The sequence below is a fragment of the Amphichorda felina genome (genome assembly GCF_050947745.1).
Source record: "Amphichorda felina strain 45539 chromosome Unknown scaffold_2, whole genome shotgun sequence".
Taxonomy (NCBI): domain Eukaryota; kingdom Fungi; phylum Ascomycota; class Sordariomycetes; order Hypocreales; family Bionectriaceae; genus Amphichorda; species Amphichorda felina.
The window spans coordinates 2,432,628-2,456,940 of NW_028145048.1; the positions used below are offsets into that span (position 1 = coordinate 2,432,628).

Genomic DNA, 24,313 nt, shown 5'->3' on the forward strand with positions numbered 1-24,313 from the left:
AAATCAGTTTATACAGGAGCAGGTGGAGAAGTGTGAAAAGTCAACTAGTACAGATAGGGATAAGATTCAGGGGTAGAGATATAGCAAGGAAGTATCTTATTTCGCACATCCTCATACGAACTTTCCTTTCCTTCTTATTTCTTTTTATTTCGTATCTTTTCGAAGGAGTACTATCCTGTTATATTACGATGTCTCGGCCTTGTGACCCATATGTCCATGACCTTATCTTACGCTATGAAGCGGACTCGAAATTCTGCAAAATTTGTGGTTTCTCCTTTGCCCAATTCATCTCGAAGACGACCACCGCCTCTCGATCTAGTCTTACCGGTTACGATGATTCTCTTCTCGAAGGCAATGGAGAAACCTGGCTCCATGCAAAAGCGAATCAACCTCTTCGATCGATCGATACTATACCGCAGTTAAGATCATCGTCACACGGAGCCATTGTGAACACTGGTTTACAGCCTCGACGTATGACTCCTCAAACCTTTCAACATGCTCTCCAACAAGGTCAGGCTGCACGAGATATTAGTGCAACGCAAACCAGGAATCCGCCTGATCCTTCGCGGATAGCCCGTCTTACGCTGCATTTCTACAAAGCAAAGTATAGGTTAGATGATGTCGGGGAAGATGAACCTCAAAGAACATACCTTCCACGTTCACCGTCATTAGTCGATACCGTGCAATGCTTTGCGGATGCTCAATGGCGCGAGACGTTCCCATCACAAGCCGAACTGATTAAAAGTATCATCCGCCGAGCCGTGCCACAGAAGATTACATCGATTCATCAAAAAGAGTGGGTGATCGCGCCTGAGTTGAAGCCGGGTAATATCAAGACGATTACTTCCTTGGCTGCCGATATCTATAAGACGCGATCGGTCATTGACATGATCAAGGAGATGGGGCTCCAAGCGAGCTCTCCTTATAAGTATAATTTATACTTTATTCGATTCGAGAAGGTAGATGAGGAACCCGATAGTATTGGTACTACCGTTCCTGAGCTGGGGCAAGTGGGAAATGGGCATGGTGTTAAGACAGAGGATAGGGCGAGTGAGGGTAAGACAAAGCGTGCTCGGGCGGCTACGAGTAGCTCGGAGTCACGTCAGGTACGGCCAAAGCAGGAGAAATGTTTTGACCCGTCGGCAAATGGACCCGACCTGACACGAAATGGTACGAAATAACTATTGCCTTGTGGTTACGGACTTCACTGATTATAATAGATCTGGATTTCATTGATATAACGCTGCCGAAGATTGAACAGGTAATCCGGACAGTTGACCGACAAGGACCGATGCCTTCGATGCCTTCGGACGAATTACCAAGTGATCCATTGAGGCCTATTAGGGACGTTGACCAAGGTATGTACCAAGATAGGAAAGTGAGTGAGATAATCCCTCACGATATATTCTAATACTAATCATAATAATAGAGTAAAGCAATCCCTCTTTCTTCTATGAGCGTACTAAAGCGAGCAAGGAAAAAGACGATGAAGTGATCTTTTATTCTTTTTTTGTATTATTAGTATTATATCTCTCCTCTCAATTCTACTCTAAGCTATCAATATCAATCTGAGCTACCTCTAAACGTGCGCGAATTTCTTCTGTCCGTCCTGTCGGTTTTTGTAATTGAAAAAGTCTTATACCCTGAGCCTGAGCCGTTGAAAGATGGTCCCGTAGAAGCAGATATTGCTCAATAAATGGCGCACTCTGGCTTGCGGGTTCATCTGGTATAATAATACCAAATGAGGCGCAGAGTTCCATCATCTCGGGAGGTAAAAATCGATCAATTTCCTCATCATCCTGATCAAAGATACCCTTAATCTCTTCCCATCGGTCCTCTGGTATTGGCTCCGAACAACTGATATTAGGAGCATCCTCTGAGCGGTCAAGTTGAAAGTAGAGGCTATGCGGTTGCCCGTGTTTTATAGGAGCGGTCTGGAGTCGAATCCGATGTGCTTGCCATGTATGAACGAAGCGTGTAAATGCAGCTCGGACTAGTGGCATATAGATGTATAGTAATGCGATGCGGTCAGCGAGTGATGTGTCTGACCAGATCCCCATCTTATCCATATCCTCGAATAGTTTCTAGGCTATCTGTGAGCGGACGGGCCCGAAATAAGCCGAAATAGACATACCTTCCAAGGTCGAACCTGAGCGTCGTAGAGACGGCGCCACCATGACTCGATCCGAATATTACTAACACTTCTCCCATAGAGAAAAGTATCACGAAATCCAACGGGGACTTCATTACCCATTAAATCAATCTTTGTACGTAATCCAGCGAGATAGAAATGGATCCCAGCGAGAAGGCTCGTCTCCCCCCCATGATCTGTACGTAGACGCCGAGGCATAGTCTTCCGACCCGAAAGAATACGTACGTATTGGCACGCAACACTCCAAGCCGTCGAGTTCGAAAATCCACAGTAAAACCATGGCATATAACGCGAATATGCGTCGATTCCGCCATAAATCTCAATTCCAAAACGTTTCAACTTATCATATCCATCGATCGACCATGTATGATCCGGTCCCTCAGTAGTAAACGTCTTCCGGGTCCGTGTAACACGATTCCAACGTAAACGAAGGTCTTCTGTTGAGAACTCTCGGAAGATTTCGTATAACGGGTCTCTAGCGATAGTAAAGTATTGTTGTCGGAAATGTGTATAAAGGTAGCCACGGCCATATGTTTCCATGATCATCGAATTCTTTTCATGATTATTAAAAAAGGTTCGAACTCGATCGATAGCAGTTTGAGCCCGTACACCATCATGTCGTCGCCAAAGACCATATCTACGGCGTAACTGCGTGAGGCCGAAAGGACTGATCTGGAATCCTTCTCTCTGAAGTATACGGATAATGGCATTATCCGATAATGCCTGCTCAAAAAACAAATCATGGATTCGGTCGAGTAATTGTGGACTTCGCTCGGTACGGGTTTGTCGACTAATATTCCATCGTCGTAATTGACGCGTCAGCGTTGATCGGGAGATTGTGATTTGAAATTCGTGCGCTAAAAGCGATATAATTGCATTATCGTCTTCACCTTGGCCGACCCAGTCAGTAATGGCTGTTCTCTGGTCAGCTAGGTCGATTCGTCTTCGGCCAGGTGGCATCGTAATAGCTTAATAACGGAGGTAAAATATCTACCTCGACCTACGGGGTACCGCTAGGTTATATCTATTTCGAGTTATTTCGAGGTATTTCGCCTAGATTTAGGTTACATCTTATAATAATATAAAAATAAATTATTTAATATTATATTTATTCTATTTACTTAATTATATAATCTAATAAAAATTTTAAAGCTTTATATATAATTAAATAAATAAATATAATATTAAATAATTTATTTTTATATTATTATAAGGTTATATATTTATTAAATATATAATAAATAAGTTAAAAAGATAATTATTATATAAAAACATAAATAAAAGATTTATAATAATAAAATTATTACTAAAGCTTTTATAAATAAAATTTAAAAAAGCTTATTAAAATAAAAAATTAAATTATTAATATTAAAATAATTATAATAATAATATAAGAGTTATTATATTATAAGATTAAAGTTTATTAAGTAAGCTATATAAAGGCTATTTATTTACTTTATAGATAAAGCGTATAGGTATAAGTTATATAGTTAGGTCTAGGGTATTTATTAGTAAGTAAGATTTTTATGATCTTAAAGCCTTTTATTTATTATATTTACTTAATTAATTATTATATATAAAATTATAAATAAAAAGATTATAATAATAATATTATTAAATAGGTTTATAAATAAAACTTAAAAAATATATTAAAATAAAGAAATAAAAGATATAAAAATATAATTAAAATAGTAATTAATTATATATTTTTAATTTTTAAATAATTATATATTTTATTAATATTAATAATTTAAATATTTAAAATTCCTTCTCTCTAGATTATTTCGGGATACTTAGGATTATTATAGTATTTAGCTAGTAATCTCGGTATAAGCCACAAACGATCTTATTATTATTGGCACCATAGCACCATTTCGTGCCATTACGGACCAGAACTATCCTATGCCTATTCACATCTCCTCGTCCTCGTCCTCATCGTCCTCCCTAAGCTCGCGCTGAATCTTGCGGAAGAGGCGCTGCTGGTCACGACCAGGCAGAGCGAGGAAGCTCTGGAAGAGCTCATCGGCCGTCAGCCTCCTAGCCCTCTGCGTAGGGCTAGGACGGGCAGGTCGGCCAGAGAACAAACCAGTGCCAGAATGTGCTATCCGTACATTTAGTATCCGAAATAATGTGAAATGGATCGTAATAACTCACGCTTGTAGTGACTACAGCCCGAGCCGTTGTTCTGCATCATGCAGTTACCACAGCCGCTGCCCATGGCAGGGTCGACGACACATTCTTTGAAACGGCCGTTACCGTCGCGGCACTTGCGGCATGCCCTATCACCAGGCATTTCGCTCCCGAAAAGTTGTATCATAGCCGCGGTGGCCTTGGTCGGAGTCATTTGCCCGAAAGTCATCTTAACGCGCGCATTCTTTTCCATCACCTAGTTGAAATTAAGATTGCGCTTGACCTAGTATGACGACTAGTTATTACGGACTCGAAACCAACCGAAATGAATAGAGTACTCACGGCTTGGGTGAATTCCTCGTTGGCGAGGGCGTGCAGCTTGAGCTTGTCGGTGGCGGCGTTGCTCAGTTCCAAGAAGATGTTTTTGGACTTGCTCGTGAGGGTGACGGGGTACTCGGGGCTGCAATAGTCGGCCAGCTGCTTACCCCAGCTGTTGGATTCGAGGATCTCGGGGTCGGACATATTCTACGAAGTTAGAATCGATACGAACCCGAAATGAGGCGAAATGGAACCTACGAAAGCGTCTGCGATGCGAGCGATTGGAATAGATAATGAGGGCTTTGAATAGATCAGAAATAGACCGAAATGTTAAACACGAGCGAAAAATAACTTACCTTGGCGCGCGGCGGAGTGGGATGTTGTGAGGGTAACGGGAAGGAATCAAAACACGGGTGCTACAGCATATTATGGTTATAACGGGTTACTGATGCGGGGTTATAAGGTACTAGACCTAATTAGGATATTCGTTTTTTTTTCGCGCATAAACCGGGGCATTACTACCCAATAGGAAATTCGCCCCTAGGGTAGACGTAACAAATTTTGAATTTTGACGCAGTCTCGCCTATCGTCCGCCGTACAAGACGTTGAAGCGGTGTAATGAAGAATAAAAAAGAATTGCCCAAGACAACAGACGAAGCGAAGAACACTCACAGCGACGAACAAAAACAGAAATACACGGATTGACAAAAAGACAAAAAAGAATTGCCCAAGCTGAGACTCGAACTCAGGTTTCCGCGGTTGAAGTATGTGAACCACAACGCGGTGCCCTAACCACCTAGACTACTTGAGCGAATTTTGTTGCCAACTTGCTGGCTTGACATGGGGAAGTTTAGTTCGGCTCATGTACCAAGTAGCGAACGGCGTGAACTGTGGACCGTTGCACCCCAACAGAACACAAGCCCACAGCACGCCAGTCCCTCCCAAGGTTTCTGCAAGGACCGAGATGGAAGCTCCAGATGCACCGACGAGGTTGACATGGTGCCCATGTGTTTTTTTACGAGGCTGGTTCCTTTGCACAAATACTGACTTTCTGGAATCGCTCTTGTGACTTTGCCCCGCCATGACTGCGGACGCTCATACCTGACCCCATGGGCACATGGGCAGAGGCCCATCGGGTCCCGCCGACATCGCAAATCCGGCCCAAGGTTTGGCGGGGCAGATTCGCGTGGCCGTGACATCAAGAGCCGTCGGAGATGGATTGATAAGCCGTATTCACTCGGCAATTTGGAAACTACCGATCGCTGAAGCTACGGGTTATATCCCGTGTCGCCCTGGGATCGGTTCTAGGACTCATCATCTTCTTCCCAGTGCATCTGGGCCCATTTTGCAGGATAGCATCATCGCGGGGTAGCTCCTTCCCCGGATTTTGTCGAGTTGTGCCCAACCACCACCCACCCACCCCAGTGACGTGACGCCACCACCAAAGGCACCATGGCAGACTCAGCCGTCAAGGGGCGTGGCATCCGCATCGCCATCGACAGGGGTGGCACGTTCACCGACTGCGTTGGCGAGCTCAACGGCAAGGAGACCATCATCAAGCTCCTCTCCGAGGACCCGGGCAACTACAATGACGCCCCGCTCGAGGGCATCCGCCGCATCATGAGCCACTTCCTCGGCCGCGACATCCCCCGTGGCGAGCCCCTCGACACGTCCCAGATCGACTCGATCCGCATGGGCACCACCGTCGCCACCAATGCCCTGCTCGAGCGCAAGGGCGAGAAGATTGCCCTCGTCGTCACCGAGGGCTTCAAGGACTGCCTGACCATTGGCAACCAGAGCCGCCCCAAGATCTTCGACCTGGCCATCCGCAAGCCCGATGTTCTCTACGAGGAGGTCGTCGAGATCCAGGAGCGCGTCACCCTGGAGGACTACGCCGAGGACCCCGCCAGGAAAACCACCGAGGCAGAGGCCCCGGTGGGCACCAGGGAGGCCGAGGGCAAGGAACTCGTCAGGGGACTGTCTGGAGAGACTGTTCGCATCCTCAAGAGGGCCACCGAGGACGACGTGCGCTCCAAGCTCCAGGGCATCTACGACCGGGGCATTCGCAGCATTGCCGTCTGCCTGCTGCACGGCTACACCTTTCCCAACCACGAGGCCCTCATCGGCCGCGTCGCTAAGGATATTGGGTTCCAGCACATTTCCCTCAGCCACGAGCTCATGCCCATGATCAAGCTTGTGCCCAGGGCCACGTCTGTCTGCGCGGATGCCTACCTCACACCAGCCATCCGAAAGTACATTGATGGCTTCCAGGCAGGCTTCGAGGGCGGCCTGGGGACACGCAGCGTCATGGAGGAGAAGGGAGCCAGGGGTGCGAGGTGCGAGTTTATGCAGAGCGATGGCGGCTTGGTGGACGTGGACAAGTTCACTGGACTCAAGGCCATCCTGTCTGGCCCGGCAGGAGGCGTTGTTGGCTACGCCATGACTTCGTACGACGACAATACCAAGACACCCGTAATTGGATTTGACATGGTGAGCAGATTGCATGAATTTCTCGCCTTAATATTGCTGACACCTTTTGCAGGGCGGTACTAGCACGGATGTCTCTCGGTATGGAGAGGGCCGATACGAGCACGTCTTTGAGACCACAACCGCCAGTGTGACTATCCAGTCCCCCCAGCTTGATATCAACACCGTTGCGGCCGGTGGTGGATCTCGTCTGTTCTTCCGCAACGGGCTCTTTGTAGTTGGGCCCGAGTCGGCTGGCGCTCACCCCGGTCCGGCCTGCTACCGCAAGGGCGGACCCGCCACCGTGACCGACGCAAACCTGTATCTCGGCCGTCTGCTTCCCGAGTTCTTCCCCAAGATCTTTGGCAAGAACGAGGATGAGGGGCTGGATCCGGAGGCAAGCCGAAAGGTTCTGCAGGAGCTGGCCGACCAGGTTAATCGGGAGACGGGCAAGAACTTGACGGCGGATGAGGTGGCCTACGGCTTCCTCACTGTGGCTAATGAGACAATGACAAGACCGATTCGGTCTATCACGGAAGCCAAGGGGCACGACACGTCCAAACATAGACTGGCCACCTTTGGCGGCGCAGGCGGTCAGCACGCTGTTGCCATAGCCGAGTCTCTGGGCATCCGCCAGATCCTGGTCCATCGATACTCCTCCGTACTCTCCGCCTATGGCATGGCGCTGGCAGACGTGGTGGATGAGAGGCAAGAGCCCGAGTCCAAGGTCTGGCAAGACGGGGGCGACGTTGTCAAGGACCTCCAGTCCAGGATGGACAAGCTCAAGGAAAAGTCGCGAGCCACACTGAAAGAGCAAGGGTTCGAGGACAGCGAGATTGCGTTTGAAGAGTACCTTAACATGCGGTACCGCGGGACGGAATCTGCCCTCATGATTATCAAGCCGTCGGAGGAGGAGGCCAAGGAGAGCTTTGGAGGAAACGACTGGGAGTTTGGCAAAGCCTTTGTCAAGCACCACCGCTACGAATTCGGCTTTACTCTCGATGACCGAGACATCATTGTCGACGATGTCCGGGTACGAGGAATCGGCAAGAGTTTCCGCCACAATGAGCGCACAGTGGACCAGCAGCTGCAGAGCATCAAGCGACAGGATGTTGATGAGACCAAGAAGCACGGGAGCCAAAAGGTATACTTTGAAGGCGGGAGGCTCGACACCCCGATCTACAAACTTGAGAATCTCAGCGTCGGCGATGTCATTAGCGGACCGGCCATGCTTGCGGATGGAACGCAGACCATTGTGGTCACGCCCAAGTCCAAGGCTCTCGTGTCGGAAACCCATGTCATCATCGACATGGAAGGGGAGACGGCCAAGGAGGGGACGACTGGGAACCAGGCGGACCGTGAAGTGGACCCCATCATGCTCAGCATCTTTGGGCACCGATTCATGGCCATTGCCGAGCAGATGGGCCGTGCCCTTCAAAAGACGAGCGTCAGCACCAACGTCAAGGAGCGTCTCGACTTCTCGTGCGCCATCTTTGACGCCTCGGGCGGCCTTGTGGCCAACGCTCCGCACTTGCCCGTACATCTGGGTTCCATGTCGACGTGTGTTCGCCGGCAGGCCGAGATCTGGAAGGGAAAGCTCGAGAAGGGAGATGTCATTATATCTAACCACCCTTCCTACGGAGGAACTCACCTTCCCGATATAACCCTCCTGATGCCGGCGTTCGATGCCAAGGGCGAGAAGATCCTCTTTTACGCAGCATCCCGGGCGCACCACGCTGATATTGGTGGTATCAGCGCCGGCAGCATGCCACCGCACTCCCGTGAATTGTTCCAGGAGGGAGCAGCCATCAGGAGCGAGAAGCTTGTCAGCCGCGGCAAGTTTGATGAAGAGAGGGTCACCGACCTCTTGTATAACCAGCCGGCACAATACCCCGGGTGCAGTGGCACGAGATGCCTGGCAGACAACATCAACGATCTGCGCGCTCAGGTGTCGGCAAACCAGAAGGGAATCTCCCTCATCGAAACCTTGATCGAGGAGTACGGCGAGGAGACGGTGCAGTTCTACATGGTCAACATTCAGAAGAATGCCGAGTTCTGCGTGCGCAGACTCCTCAAGGACGTGTACAAGCGCTTCGAAGGGAAGGATCTGTCGGCGGTGGACTACATGGACGACGGCAGCCCCATCCAGCTCAAGGTCAAGATCGATCCGGAAAAGGGAGAGGCCGAGTTTGACTTTGAGGGCACCGGCCCCGAGGTCTACGGCAATGTCAATGCCCCGCAGGCCATCACCTTCAGCGCCATCATCTACTGCCTTCGCTGCCTCATCTCGGAGGACATCCCGCTGAACCAGGGCTGCCTGAAGCCCATCCACGTCAAGATCCCGCCCAAGTCGATCCTGTCGCCGTCACCCGGGGCAGCCGTGGTGGGCGGCAACGTGCTCACGAGCCAGCGCATCACCGACGTCATCTTCAAGGCATTCGAGGCGGCCGCGGCCAGCCAGGGCTGCTGCAACAACCTGACATTTGGGTTCGGCGGCAACCAGACGGGCCAGGACGCCGTCAAGGGCTTCGGGTACTACGAGACCATCGCGGGCGGCAGCGGTGCGGGCCCCGACTGGGAGGGCACGAGCGGCGTGCACGTCCACATGACCAACACGCGCATCACCGACTCGGAGATCTTTGAGCGGCGGTACCCCGTGATCCTGCGCGAGTTCTCGCTGCGCAAGGACTCCGGGGGCCGGGGCCAGCACCGGGGCGGCGACGGCGTGGTGCGCGACATTGAGTTCCGCATCCCGCTGCAGGTGTCCATCCTCAGCGAGCGCCGCGTGTACCACCCCTACGGCCTCAACGGCGGCGAGGATGGCGCGTGCGGGCTGAACCTGTGGGTGAGGAAGGTCGAGAAGACCAACTGGGAGCAGTCGCTGCGGGAGCTGCACGAGGGGAAGGCCGTGGGCGCCGGAGAGAAGGAGTACGAGGAGCGGCACATCAACATGGGGGCCAAGAACAGCGCTGCCATGGCGGCTGGGGACCGGATCATTGTGTGCACGCCCGGCGGAGGAGGCTGGGGCCCGTGCGGCGAGGAGAGCACGGCGAAGAAGCACGTGGATCACACCGAGGGCTGGAGGAAGGGCAGCGGCGCTCTCAGGGACGACACGGCGCTGCAGGCGTGAGTTGCGGGAACTCGGTCGGTATAGATGTAGGCATGCATTTGGTGTTGGGGACCGGTGCTATATGAATGTCTACGTACCGGTAGATTTCTTGATGCTGGTGGTGATGCTGGTGGTGATGCTGTTTCCCGCTGTGGCGACCGGACCAGGAACGATTATCTCGTAGGGGAAAAGGGGTCCCGGATGAACCCTTCACTTTCAATTCTTGGCCCACCAGCGTCTTTACAAAGTAACAACGTCGAGACGTACTGGGTAGTTTCGTGTATTCGGGTTGTGCACAGTGTGGTTATCCTGGTGGGGAAGTCCATCTTCAGTTCCTCCTCCACTGTGAAGTGTGGGGTGCGGGGTCCTTTTGCGCAGGTACAGTGTTATTGCACGGTGCAGAACGCTATACCGTACGCGTCGTGCTCGTTCGTTCGCAGCGACGACAAAAGGTCAATTGGTGTAGTAGCAATCTTGGGGAACGGAACAGCTGAGAAAGCAGGTGAAACCATTCTGAGACTGGGACACCTCAATCATGACGTGGATTCACTACCAGGCATCAGCAACACCACCGTCGTCACCGTAAACCTACCTTATCCATCAGAAAAAGGTGAACATCCACAGCATTTGGGCACCCGTTTTGGCACCCGTTTTGGCAGGCGAGCTCAGCGGGGTCTTTGTCTTTGCCAAATTCCCATGACGATCGGTGCCGGTAGACAAGAACCGCCCTCCGCCGTGTACTCCTCACGCGATACGGATACGTGAGGGACGAAGCGGCGTGACTCACCTCTGGGGATTCGGAGGCGCCCGACAGCGAAGGCCACCTCCGCCCGACGTCTTTTCTATATAGGGGTTGCGGGTCGCCATCGTACTGACTGAGACTGCTGACCTTGGATCCTGGGATCGGGTCCTCGGCTCTCACCATCAATCATCAATCACCCCACCATCCATCTCCTCACCACCTGGCCAGCCTCACCATGTCCCTCTCCAACGAGGAGTGGGCGGAAATCGCCCAGGACATCCCCTCGACGTCCGACCCCTTCCTGCAGCAGTACCTCTCGGGCCGCACCAACCTCATCGCCCAGGAGAAGTCGTCGCGCTCCGACGCCTCGTTCCGGGCCTCGCTCTCGCCCATCGCCAGCCGCGCCTCGGCCATTGTCGACCGCATCCGCGCCCACGAGGCCGAGACGATATGGACCCCCAAGCTCGAGGAGGCCCTCGCCCAGCAGAGCGACCACACCCTCTTCCCCGGCATGATGTTCATGCGCGCCAAGGACCGCCTCGAGGGCACCCGGCTGTGGCACATTGTCCGCCGCATGCCCAAGGGTGCCCTGCTGCACGCCCACCTCGACGCCCTCGTCGACTTTGACCACCTCCTCGACGAGCTCATGGGCCTGCCCGGCATGCACATGTCCAGCGACCGCGCCCTCACCGGCGCCCAGGCCAGGGAGGATGCGGACATTGCGTTCCGCTTCCGCGCCACGGACGTGGCCGACGGGGATGTCTGGGGGGACGGGTACGAGCCCGGCAAGTTCCTCCTGCTCACAAAGGTGGCCGATGGCTTCCCCGAGGGCGGCCGGCCCGGGTTCATCGCGTGGCTGAAGAGCCGCTGCACCCTGTCCCTGAACGACTGCCACGAGCACCACCATGGCATCGACGCCATCTGGCGTAAGTTCTCCAGGTGCTTCGTCGTCACCAGCACCATCATCCACTACGAGCCCATGTGGCGCAGCTACCTCCGCCGTCTGATGAGGCTTCTCAAGGCCGACGGCGTCAGCTGGGCAGAGCTACGGTAAGTCTTCCTCATCATCCAGCCAAAGCGCCCACCCCCCACCCTCTACTACTATCACGGATTGACCAACGGGCACAGCTTCACGTGGCCGCTCAACTACTGCCGTGACCGGACAGAGGAGCCCGAGAAGAATTACGTCCACATGTTCAAGGTCCTGGAGGAGGAGATTGCCCGCTTCAAGGCCTCGCCAGAGGGCGAGGGGTTCTGGGGCCTGACGACCATCTGGACGAGCCTGCGCAGCGAGGACACGCGGTCCATCGTCGAGGACATGGACAACTGCATCTCCACCAAGCTGGCCTTCCCGCACCTCATCGCGGGCTACGACCTCGTGGGGCCCGAGGACTGGGGCCGCCCGCTCAGGGACCTGCTCCCGGAGCTGTTCTGGTTCCGCAAGCAGTGCGCGCAGGAGGGGGCCAACCTGCCCTTCTTCTTCCACGCGGGCGAGACGCTGGGCGACGGGTCCAGCACGGACCAGAACCTGTTCGACGCGGTCCTGCTGGGCACGCGGCGCATCGGGCACGCGTACAGCCTGTTCAAGCACCCGCTGCTGATCGACATGGTCAAGGAGAGGCGCATCCTGGTCGAGTCGTGCCCCATCTCCAACGAGGTGCTGCGCCTGTGCAGCTCCGTGCTGGCGCACCCGCTGCCGGCGCTGCTGGCCCGCGGCGTCGCCTGCAGCCTGTGCAACGACGACCCGGCCATGCTGGGCCAGGACACGGCGGGCATGTCGCACGACTTCTGGCAGGCGCTGCAGGGCTGGGACAACCTGGGGCTCGCGGGGCTGGGCAGCCTGGCGGAGAACAGCGTGCGGTGGGCGGCGTTCGAGGAGCAGACGCAGGCGGACTGGGTCAAGGGCGTCAAGGAGGCCAGCGTGGGCACGGGGGTCAAGGCCGAGAGGATGAGGCAGTGGCAGGTCGAGTGGGAGAAGTTCTGCCTGTGGATCGTGACCGAGTTCGGGGACGACTTTGACCCGGAGGACGACGGCGAGCCTGCTGCTCCCGTCGCGGAGGCCTCTGGGGCTTCTGGGGCCGCCGATGCGTGAAGGAGTTAGGGGGCCAGAAGATCAGGAGTCTTCTCCAGGGGGGAGGGGGAAGGGAGGAAAATCTACCTTGCCATCGGACGTATGGCGGAGGGCCAGAACTCTTCCCAGAGATGGAGTAAGGCAAAAAACAGCCTTACTGTCGGACACTGCATGGATGGAGGAGGGTTTGGGGTTATTATTGGGGATGAGTGAGGCACCAATCTCACCAGTCAGAGGCACGGGTGCATCTTCAACATGTGGCGAAGCACCTTGGATGCAGCACAGCGGAATTCTTTACAGAGGCGTCGCATGTTTCAACAAGAGATCAAAAAAGTGGTTAGGGTACCAAAATTACAGATTTACTAATGCGTCGGGAGGAAACCCATGTTCTGTGTGCATGTAGGCAAGGTACGTTGCTATACATGGCAGTAAGTAATAGTACCTAGTTAGTAGTAGCACTGGCGACAGTTGCAAGTTGACACTTACCAGCATTTAGGCAACCATCCTGGGGAGACAACAACTATGCGGGCCGATTGGTCAATTCATCGCATATTGGCCTATGGACCTGGGACTTACAACCCAGGATGAAATCCCGCCCCCAAATGTTGGGGGCCTCTGGGCGACTCAGTTAGGCCGAGTTTTGAGTTGACCCCCCGAAGTACGAGTAGTAGTAGTAGCAGTTTCGTGCTGCAGAACGTCTACGGATACAACGATCCAATGATGCTCCAAAGCCGCACGTACTCGCCACTCCAGCACCACATCCCTGCGCTGTTGATCTCGCCAGTTCCGAGCGGGTTGTTCCCCCAATTGGGTATGAGTAGTATTTCGATGGTAGCAGCAATAGTAATACGTCTGCCCAGATGTCAAATGCCAGCCATTTTTATCTCCTCTCCTGGAGAAGGAACCTATCCATTGATCCCTCGTTTGCTGGCGGGGAAACTGGTCAACGCCGGAAAACTCCAGTAGTGAGCATTCAGCCAGCGGCGATCAATCCAGTACGGGCCATTGCCTTATCAGGCCATTGCTAATTGCTAAGGACGCAAGATATAGATAGGATGTTAGAACGACCCGGGCCAATGAAACAAAGCCGTAGTTAGCAGTGTGACAACTTCCACAGCCTATTTTTGATGCTTTCCGAGGAGAATATCGCAGGGCGCGTCTACTAGATTATCAACATGAACACGAGCAAACGACGGGGTGATATATCTAGATATATCGGATGCCAGAATGTGGAATACTGGGCAGGACAGATGAACCGTGGATAGTGATAGAAAAACATTTATTGTGGCAAAGGTGCATTCTATACATTGCGAAGCCATGTACTAGTCCAGAGTTCGTGAACGATATGTTGTCTTGTTGCTTCTTTCTTTCCCTCTAACGTAGCCTGTTCTGTAGCGACAAGCTATAGGAAACTTAGGCGTCTCTGAGCACCCTAGGGAGACGGCTGGCATACACTTGCCAGCCACTGCGCAAACGTCAGAGGCTGGACGTTCACTGTGGTGCTGCTAGAGACGGCCTCATTGAGCGTTGCCTCCGCAAAGTCGTACCGCCCGTCTGCCGTGGCAAGCATGCGCTGGTAGTATGCCGCGCGGGTGTAGTCTCCGATGCGTGTATAATGGTCGTGGCATGTGGCGAGATCGTTGTACTGCAGTGTCTGATGACTGAACGCGACTAGTAACCCCCGAGTCAGCCCGCATGAACCCCTCTGTTGGTAATGAGTTGCCTCGAACTTACCAGTCCGACCCATGCTGCACGAGTTTACCACATCCCTCAAGGTCATGCGGTCGCCGCGCAAAGTAAACTCGCGAGGCCAGGTGCCCGGTCCCAGATCGATGGCAGCCACAATAAATCGCACAAGGTCATATACCGATGTAAGGCAGATGCGGGTCGGCTGTCTGACAGCGTTGTGCTCAGGGTATTCGGCCGTGCCGGTGCTCATATTGACGAGATACTCGCCAGTGTTGGCGACCCCAGTGCCGTAGCCAATGCCCAAGGTCCCCAAGCCGCAAGGAAGAAAAGTCTCCATGAGCACGCCGCACGAGAATACAGTGAATCGCATCCGCTTCCTCTGATATAGGTGATTCAGGAGGTCCAACCCCTGCGCCGAGCTACGATCCAGGGGATCATGAGACGCCCGGTGGCCAAGACTTCCCTCAAACTCGGCCGGGACGAAGTGCCGTACGTGGCCATCGCCTGCAGCAAGGATAAGGTTGAGCTGTTCTGGGCCGGAGATTGTCGAGATGACCAAGTCGACTCCCTGCAGAGCATATCCAAGGCTCTCGTGGCTGTAGTAATTAACAGGATGAACCTGTATGTTATGTGCCGCATACTCGGGCCGCGACTTGGGCGTGTGTGTCAGTGTAAGGAGCCACTGACTTGCGTGGGGACGCACGCTGGGTCGACTCACTGTTCTCGAGAGTACAACCACGTTGTAGGCATTGTCTGCTTGGGAGAGACTGGTGGCCAACATGTAACCAAGGCCACCACCCCCAGCAACAGCTATTCGCATCATGATGTCTAAGTGTGTGAGGTTGGGTTCGGAGGAAAGTAAGGTAGGTATGATGGCGCCGAGGAGTGATGCTGGTCTTTAAGCAGAATCCGTAGGCCCAGCACCTGATAACTTATACCAAACCTCAAAGCTTCGAGGTATTGTCCAGGATGATATATGCTTGATGTTGTCGAGATACGCAACGATATAAAGCTATGGCCCAGGTAGACTTGCACAGCATATCAGGTTCAAGACACACAAGAGTCCTGATGATCCATGAGAGGAAACGAGGAGTTAATATATTCATGAGGCAGGGGCCAAAGCAAAAGGCCTAAAATAAACAGCAGCAAGCAAATAATAGAACCTCTTACACGAAGCATGCGGGGAGTTTGATATTGGACTGTTGGCTGTCACCACCCGGGACTTACACAGACAGCTTGGGATCTTGGGTCCTTGACAATCCGGGCGGATCACAGTCATCGCACCGAAGGAATGGGGTGGCCCTAGTCTCCTAGACCCTTAACCCCCCTTGCCTAGGCGGGCCGAGTGCGTTAGCTCCCGTTGCAACAGTCAATCGTGGGAACGCTAAGATACGTATCTGGCTTGGTGGCCTCGTCAAGACCTGTCACCTGACACCTGGTGCCTCACGCTGTTCTAGTCTCCCAGGCAGCGAGGAGAGCCAACATGCATAACGGTCATCTTGGCCGCTTACACCGTCGGTGACTTCTCAGTATAGCTCTTGTGCCGCTGGCATGGCCGGGCGCCGGTGCCGGTGCCGCAGTGCCGCATGGCTCATGTGCTCGGATACTATAGCCAAGTCCATGGCGGTTCAGCGACAAGGTCGAGCAACCCGGTTAACTGTGTCATAATTCAATCTATCAGGTGCAGCCTTGCTCTGCAAGGCGATGATATCTAACTCGGGGTGTGTTTCGACTCCAGGGTGGTAACAAATAAAGCTGTAGATATTTGCTACTAGGTTGAAGTGAGGACGGGAGGCGGCAGGCCTCAGCCAGCTTGACCCCTGTATCCGTACTTCTATACTCCGTACTTGGTATTAATTATCGGGCTGGGGCTCAGCGCGGAAGAGGAATAGACCCCAAGCTTCGCAGAAAGGATTTGACACATGAAAAGGTGTAGGCGATGTCGTTGATTGGTTCCAATCTGGATCCAAGTGGCATCAACTACTCCATCGTACATAGTATTATATGGACTGAGAGCCAAGGAACTCACTGTAGCCATGCCCGGTGTAAAATGTTGCTGGGCGACACGGTATGGATAAGCTGTGCTAGTACTCCGTATGTAGCCTAGCAAAAGAGCAAGAGGCCTATTGGAAATGATCAACGAGATCCCGGACCTGTGGTTGCAGACGTTGTGGTTTGGCTCATCTGGATTCCAGTGGGTCTTTGTGGAATGATGGTTGCAATAGTAGTACCATTTGTAGCGTCCTACACCAAGGTACTCCGTACGAAATACCATAATTGCAGCCGGTTGTCTTGGAGGCGCCGGTGCCATGCTCATGGGACGGTGCCTGCGTCCATCTTTCGGCGGATCCGCCAACGAACAAAGCCAAAGCCACTCCCAGTTGGTGGCTGCTGGTTCGATGAACCTGATGAGCCCGAGGATCCCCGACGCCTCGTCCGCACTGCTATAAATATCGTCTTGGCCAAGTTTTGGGATCTCGAAAGAAGTCACGCGGGGCATCACGATTACTCGCGTCTTGTATGTTGGTCGTCAAACTCGCTATCGCTTTGGAGGCTTGGAGCTGAGAGCTCGAGCGGCGTCTGAGAGGTCTCGTTGATTGTCCAGGTGGGGGTGGGGGCTGCGTAAGTACTCGTAGGCGTGAGCGGCACAGAAGCCCTGGTCAATGGCGGCGACAATTGATGGACACTGGCGATAGGTTGAGGAGCGGGTCCCTTCTTGATACTAATTACAAGTATTAATACGGATACATTGGTTGATCCAGCGTCTTCGAAATTTGACCTGCTTCCGTGGTCGATATCCAGCGATGGCGTCGCTGGTGAAGATGCTGTCGATACCAAGCACCCAAGCGCATCAGATGCAAGAGATGATCTGTGAACCAATTTTGGCGTGGCCGGTGTTATGGCACTGCCCCTGCCATCGTAGTCTGTCCCTGCCTACCTTAGTACTTGGTAGTGGGCGGCGGAGTTGCCTCGTGCTTGGGGGCGCTTTCCTGGTTACCTCCAAGCAAGCTGCCACTCGCTTTTCACACATCCTACCTACCAGTAGTATGCGGTGGGAAGTTGCGATCTCTGGTTCCTGTACGGTCCGTATAGAAAACACAGTGTGGCAACCTTGAGAACGCTCAAGGCAGAGTGCCTTATCCTTCCATATTCGGCTCCCTGGTGCTCCGGTTGAAGCCGCAGCAAAGTCATAGCAACGACAGCACATGGAGATGATAGCGACAAGCACTACCAGATGCTGTCCGGTATCGGCGCGTGGGCGAAGGGCCCGCGCGTCTGGGGATTTGGGGAGGCGCGAGAATGCTCCCTGGGGTTCTGGGCACCTTCTTGGTGTGTGGCCGTTGACGTGAGTGGAGGCAGGCGCCGCCGAGGCGATGTAGCAGGGTTGAGGCAGGGGAGCTGCAGTCTGCAGCTGCGAGAGACTTGCAGCATTTTCCCATTTCCTTCGTTGAGTTGACGTCCGTTGAAGATTGCGGAGACTTATTGTGCCGCAACCAACCAAGACAACCTCGAATTTAGAGCTAAAGATTCACCAGTATGCCTCATCAAGCCTCCCCCTTTCTGACAATCAGCCTCATAAACATCCCCCAGGATCCAACCCCCAAACCTCTTGGCCATCACGGTGATCAAGAGGAGGCACCAACGCAAAGCAACGTAGCGAAGTGCCGTCCTGGCTTTTTATTTATTTATATATCTACCATGGTCGAAGAAGAGGCGCCAAAACTATCCGTACCAGTGGCCAGTTGCTTCTAACAAGTCCAATTGATAACTTGGCGTGCGGCACATGCGGACTCGACGGGCCCGTGCATCAAGATTCAGCGGCGATCCTCCATCAAGGTTGCAAGCCCCATTCGAAAAAAACCCATTGCAGCTGAATGTCTTTCTGGTCGTGCTGCGCCCACCGAAAAGTTTCCTTCTTGGGCCCGTTCTTGGGCCCTGCTGGGGAGGATGACGAAAATTAAGATAGGTTCCAGCCCCAGGCCCCGAACTTGGGCTCCCTGAATCCCCGAGCCATGATCTTCGTGGCGACCACCACCATGCTCCCCACAAAGGATACGTTCGTGTACGGAGTACGAGTACTAACATTGGGGTAATTCGATTCGAGGAACCAAAGCTCCTGCTCCCCGCCTCCTATTGATACTCTGAACAGGTACTTTTACGATGATGGATTCTACCTAATCTGCAGCTGGGTTTTCAATTTCCAGCGCAAACCACCTACACTTTAAGTGCCCCGGGCGGTCATGACGTCCCCTGCGTCTCCGGGAACTCTCATGGGCCTCTACTGTCCCTCGGCCATCCGAACACCCCGTATTGCGGCTCCTCTGGATCCATCTTCCGTCGTCTCATCGGGCATCGAGACTGTCAAAGTCTGCGAGGATGTCTCTCCGCTGTCGCCCTTCCACCATTCAGAAGACGCCAGGTTGGGATTTGTTCCGTAGGTAGGAGCTTGTAAAAAGGGAAAGCGTGCCGAGCAAGATTCTCGGCCCTGAGTCCCTGACGGCATCCTGAGATGGCAGTCGATGTCGCAGTTTCCAGCGATTCAGATGGAAACATACAAACATTTTTCTGAGACACAGATCAGGTTTTGGTGAAGTCGGTGTGGGTGGAACACGAATGGGAGGCCAGTGCCCGACCACACGACGTGGCTCGCATGACCTCATTTGTCCATCCATGCCCTGGTTGACACGATCAAATCGGGTGCTTCCACATGACCATGTCGGCAGTGAATCTATTCGCGGCCAACAGGGCAGCTCTGCCCAACCTCAAAACCGGCTCGGGATGGTATGGTGACGCGTGGTTGGGGTGACAAGCGGTGTCAAGCAGCGTCATGCGGTGCGACGTGCAATGTGAGAAGTCGCAAGTCCTAGGCCATTTGATGACGACGGTACGGTGCACACCATATATTCCAGCAGTCTGCCCAAATGTCACAAAGTGGAGGACGAAAACGCAGCTGGTTGAATTTACACCTGTCTCATCAGATTCACCCACCCAAGCTCGAATTTACTTACACAAACCAACCTGGGAAAAGCTTGAGCGGTTGAACGCCATGGCCCTAGATCGCCTCCTCAGTCTCCTTCTCCGCGCCGCGGAGCTTGGTTTCGGTGCCATCGTCGCCGGTGTCAACGGCGAGTTCCTCGACACGTCCAGCGCCGACTCGTGGACCCTCGGCCGCTACATCTACGCCGAGGTGGTCGCCGGAATCGCCATATTCTTCTCCCTCATATGGCTGATTCCCTTCTCGTCGACCTTTACCCACTGGCCGCTTGACATTATCATCAGTCTCTGCTGGTGGGCTGTCTTTGGCCTCCTCGTCGATGTGAGTACACTGTCCCCTCGCAGCACTTCTTGGAAGCTACACAATAGCACACATGCTAATATCCTGGGCAATAGGACCTGGACGGCAGCGCCTGCGGCGGGGTCTTCTACTGGGGCAATGTTTCTCTCCGAGGTGACCCCTGTGGAAAGTTCAAGACGGTGATTGCCTTTTCTTTTCTGTCGGCCGTGCTGTGGCTCGTGTCCGCCCTGATCGGGTACTTCTGGACCAGTCGGCGCGAGCACAGGGCTGCCAGGGCTGAGGTGGCTCACTCACGCCGTCGCCGCTGGCACCGCCGGAGCTACGTCTAAGGAGTGCTTGGGCGTGTTTACTATTGAGGGTGATTTCTCTAGAATCGCCACTGAGGGGGGAGGTTAATACTGCTTGGGATAATTAATGAGGAGGGGATAGGGGAGAGAGTATGCGGCAAAGGACAGGTGGTTCTCGATGATACCCAGTTGATCCCGGCTGGTGGAAGCAATATATCCGTATGTTGCCGGGCATACTTTTCTAATACCATCTACCTACTATTTGCATTGGCCGTCTTCTCTAGAGTCGGTGTCTTATTCTGTCGCCTAGGTTCATTAGAAGAGATCAGAATGGGAGCTCTGACGCCTAGGCAACCCTGCCCTCGCAATCATGGAAAGAAAACAGTAATGGAACGCAAGGTTGCGTTTCATCAATGCATAGCTTGGCTATGTTATTCCGAGCAGGAAAGTTGGCAGATCGAGATCTGAAGCGCGGGACGCGCAATGCGGCAGCGCTACGGCGTCGGTCTCAAAAGAGGCAAAATGGGCAAGACCCAGCAAACAAGGCACGGCCAAAAAACTTGCAACTTGCTAACAACTGTCATTGGCAATTCGCCCATGGTGCCGTCATCCCATGACATGCCTGTCTTGCCCGTCTTAGAAACATCTTCTCCACTTGTCGGATCGTACGTACCTTGGCCCTTGAGCGGCGGGGCCACCCGAGAAATCGGGAAATCGGGATGATCTGCCAAGTTACCCGATGTGTTGGCAGCGTTGGTAGTATGCAGTCCACAGGTCACCTTTTGGTGTGTCGTCAGCCACAGACTACTATGATGCCATGATGAGCTTCTTCTGTGGCACGGCCTCTGATTGTCGGAGCGATCGAAAGGTACCCTTCCAATCGTCTCCCCCTGAGCCCCATTGCCACATGGTCGTACTGCCCCAATTGCCCAACTGTCAAACTAATCTAATACTACGGGTATGACTCGGGCGAACCAACATGTCTCGGAGTTTCCAAGTAATTGGTGCTATTGGTCTTAAACATCGTCATCCATGCGGTTCTCCGGCACGAATGGAAGAAAGGGCCCACTACCTAGTAGTTGCCAAGCCAAGACCCGTATCGTATGAGGGCCAACGGGAGAACGTCACGGTTCCACAACCTACTGTGCACATAGATGCTTCTGGGGGGGTTTCGAGATCGGGATGATGCGAGGTGATGGTTTCTATGACGATGTCCTTGGTTCCAGCATCTGAGATTCACTCGGCTGGGCTTTGGCAAACAAGGCTTTGGCCCCTGCTTGGGGACACAATGATGACGGGTCGATCGCGGGTTGGAAGGGTTTGGCCGTCACTGTATACTGTCACTGTCGGTCAAAATCAAGTGACATACGCAGTATATAAGACCTGGCTCAACCTCCCGGTCCAACATCATCATCAACACCATCATCAACATCCAATCTCCCAACAACAACTCGAACTTGCCTCACGCATATCAACCCAACTACTCCCTCCTCGTATCTACACGCACAGCATCATCCGCCATGTCTGGAATCGCGAACAAGGTCAAGGACACGCTCCAGGGCGACAAGACTTCGCACACGGGGGACGCCTACAACACGCAGACCTCCGGGACGACCACCACCAACCCTCGCTTCGCTGCTGAGCCCAGTGTTCCCCGAACCACTGCTGCCGGTTCCGCCCCCGCGTATAACAGCACCACGGGGACTGGTGCTGTTCCTCCCACAGGAGACCATTACTCCCACGGTGCCGCCACCAACACCACAGCCTTCGACTCGACGGGGCCCGCCCTCAGGACCGATGGCCCTCACAAGTCCGATATGATGAACAAGGCCGACCCGCGTGTCGATTCTGATCGCGACTACAGCAAGAACATGGGCCTCAACCCCCATGGCAACGCCGACACTGCCCGCAACACCTCCTCCGGCGCCTACCACGGTGCCCCCGTTGGAACCACAACTGGCACCACCGGCCAGCCGCTCCAGGGCACAACCCACACCACGGCCCCGACCTCGAGCACAACCTACGGGCAGTCCACCACCATCCCGTCGTCCACTACTACCGCGCCCCACGGTACGAACACCACCGGCGGCCTGACCGGCTCTCACAACACGACGGGCACATCGGGTGTCTCCGAGGGCGCCTTTGGCCCGCACAGCACGCGCGCTGCCAACGCTGCCGATCCCCGTATTGACTCTGACCTCGACAACAGCCGCAACATGGGCGCCGCCCGGACTGGCGACCACACCACTGGAACGTCTGGCTACGGCAGCACTACTGCCCCGTCTGGCTACGGCAGCACTACTGCCCCGTCTGGTTACGGCAGCACCACCACTGGCACGACGACCGGCCACCCTACCAGCACGACTGGCCACACCACCGGTCACACCACTGGCACAACTGGCCACACTGCCGGACACACCACTGGCACAACTGGCCACACCACAGGCCACAGCACCGGGCCCGACAGCGTGACGACCGGGCCGGCACCCCACACGGCCGGCCCTCACAAGTCGGACATGGCCAACAAGCTCGACCCCCGTGTCGACAGCAACCTGGACGGCAGCAAGACGGTCGGCGGGAACAAGACGTTTGCGGGGAGCAACAAGACCAACTACTAGAGAGCTCTGGTTGAATTGGAAGCAAGCGCTGAAAAGGAAAAGAAAAAAGTGTATGATGGATGACGACGAAACGGCCGGCCTGTACTAGAATTATGTTGAATATTACAATTGCTGGACTTTACCTATGATCTGATGAAATGGTGATGTGCGTTTTTTTTTCTGGTCTGCGACGTGTCTGTCTGAGTGGCTCCAGAAATGTGCGACTGAGCACCTGGGAACCATAAATGTTTGTCTACACGTATCGTGACGTATCGTGATCCAATCCTGTGAAAAGGGGCGTGTGTGAAGGTTGAGAAACGAAGCCGTTGGAGAAGGTTGAGAGTGGAGGTTGATTGATGCACGAGGCAAGTTGGTCACGTCACCACGGATAGTGAATGGTGCGCTCACCGTCACCTGTGCTGTTGGCATCCCACTTGCCTACCCTGTAGGCTGTGTCAGACCTCAACACATCTCCAACCGACGACAGCCTCGACAACACCGACAAACACCATCACCTTCTCCTTGCAGTCTGACGCCCTCTCATTCGTCTCCCAGGATGCGTTGGCTATAATGTCTCTGATCATCCCCCAGACCCTCTGGAAATCCCGGATCCCCCTCTCCATCACCCATCCATCATCCCCCACCAATCCCTTCATCGTCAGCGTCCCACGCTTCAGCTACCTGGCCCTCCTGCTGCCTCGCCTGTCCGCCTTCTTTGGCACGCCCTGCTCCAGTTTCCACTTTGAGGATGTCCAGCTCCGGAACCTCGCCGTCGGTCTGCTGGTCGACCTCTACCAGCCCTCCCTGCCCTGGAGGCTCACTGTCAATGAGGGCATCGGCTGGGACATTGGCGACACCTTTCTCAACTCAGTCAAGGAGGTCTGTCCCCCCCTTTTTCTTTCTCTTGTTTCTCAACATGGGGAAAAGCATCACTGACCACTTGTACAGGCCGACTTCATCCGCAACGGCAACGCCAACCAGATCATGAAAATGTCCAAGGAACATACCACCCAGCTCTGGCACGCCGTCATCGACAACGACTTTGCCGCCTTCAACCGCATCAACACCCGCCTGCTGAACCCCCCAACCCCCCTCAAGCACGTGCCCCTGCGTATCTACATCCCCGAACCCTCTTCCTCCCCCTCCGCCCCAACATCATCATCATCACCATCCCCCTCCCCCTCACCACCCTCCGCCGCGGGCTCCTTCCGCATAGTCCAGTCCCTCGTCCCCGCCATGGCCAGGGACGACCGCAGGCCCCAGCTGCTGGGCCAGGCGCTCAAGGCCCTGATGCCGGGCCTCTTCCCCAGCAGCCGCGATCCCGTCCTGGCAAACGCCATCCTGCACGGGGCGCCCGTGCCGTTCGACGCGCCGCTGGGGGAGCTGATGAAGGAGGCCGCCTACCCGGACGGGTGGATCTGCCTCGTCGTGACGGTCTGATGAGTCTTTTTTTGCC

The 24,313-nt window shown here is 54.0% G+C and overlaps 7 protein-coding genes and 1 non-coding gene across 8 annotated transcripts; 5 read left to right on the forward strand and 3 right to left on the reverse strand.

Annotated features, from left to right (window-relative positions):
* Positions 1-4,062: 4,062 nt before the first annotated feature.
* ACO1O0_002327 (DUF3716 domain-containing protein) lies at positions 4,063-4,804 on the reverse strand (the record flags this gene model as incomplete). Its single annotated transcript, XM_083191798.1, has 3 exons — positions 4,063-4,253; positions 4,307-4,538; positions 4,625-4,804. 3 exons carry the CDS (start codon positions 4,802-4,804, stop codon positions 4,063-4,065), a joined length of 603 nt encoding a protein of 200 aa, XP_083053012.1.
* A 520-nt stretch (positions 4,805-5,324) lies between these two features.
* On the reverse strand, positions 5,325-5,411 carry ACO1O0_002328. Its single transcript has one exon. It is a non-coding gene; the product is annotated as a tRNA-His (tRNA).
* A 641-nt stretch (positions 5,412-6,052) lies between these two features.
* ACO1O0_002329 (5-oxoprolinase) lies at positions 6,053-10,196 on the forward strand (the record flags this gene model as incomplete). The annotated part of the gene is made up of 2 exons (XM_083191799.1): positions 6,053-7,090; positions 7,143-10,196. The coding sequence occupies 2 exons, from the start codon at positions 6,053-6,055 to the stop codon at positions 10,194-10,196; spliced, it is 4,092 nt and encodes a 1,363-aa protein (XP_083053013.1).
* Positions 10,197-11,152: 956 nt separating this feature from the next.
* Positions 11,153-13,009, forward strand: ACO1O0_002330 (uncharacterized protein; the record flags this gene model as incomplete). The annotated part of the gene is made up of 2 exons (XM_083191800.1): positions 11,153-11,967; positions 12,046-13,009. 2 exons carry the CDS (start codon positions 11,153-11,155, stop codon positions 13,007-13,009), a joined length of 1,779 nt encoding a protein of 592 aa, XP_083053014.1.
* Positions 13,010-14,420: 1,411 nt separating this feature from the next.
* Positions 14,421-15,500, reverse strand: ACO1O0_002331 (uncharacterized protein; the record flags this gene model as incomplete). Its single annotated transcript, XM_083191801.1, has 1 exon — positions 14,421-15,500. The coding sequence occupies one exon, from the start codon at positions 15,498-15,500 to the stop codon at positions 14,421-14,423; it is 1,080 nt and encodes a 359-aa protein (XP_083053015.1).
* A 4,224-nt stretch (positions 15,501-19,724) lies between these two features.
* ACO1O0_002332 (MARVEL domain-containing protein) lies at positions 19,725-20,302 on the forward strand (the record flags this gene model as incomplete). The annotated part of the gene is made up of 2 exons (XM_083191802.1): positions 19,725-19,994; positions 20,069-20,302. The coding sequence occupies 2 exons, from the start codon at positions 19,725-19,727 to the stop codon at positions 20,300-20,302; spliced, it is 504 nt and encodes a 167-aa protein (XP_083053016.1).
* A 1,478-nt stretch (positions 20,303-21,780) lies between these two features.
* ACO1O0_002333 (uncharacterized protein) lies at positions 21,781-22,878 on the forward strand (the record flags this gene model as incomplete). Its single annotated transcript, XM_083191803.1, has 1 exon — positions 21,781-22,878. The coding sequence occupies one exon, from the start codon at positions 21,781-21,783 to the stop codon at positions 22,876-22,878; it is 1,098 nt and encodes a 365-aa protein (XP_083053017.1).
* Positions 22,879-23,427: 549 nt separating this feature from the next.
* Positions 23,428-24,297, forward strand: ATG5 (autophagy protein 5; the record flags this gene model as incomplete). The annotated part of the gene is made up of 2 exons (XM_083191804.1): positions 23,428-23,736; positions 23,806-24,297. 2 exons carry the CDS (start codon positions 23,428-23,430, stop codon positions 24,295-24,297), a joined length of 801 nt encoding a protein of 266 aa, XP_083053018.1.
* Positions 24,298-24,313: the final 16 nt, after the last annotated feature.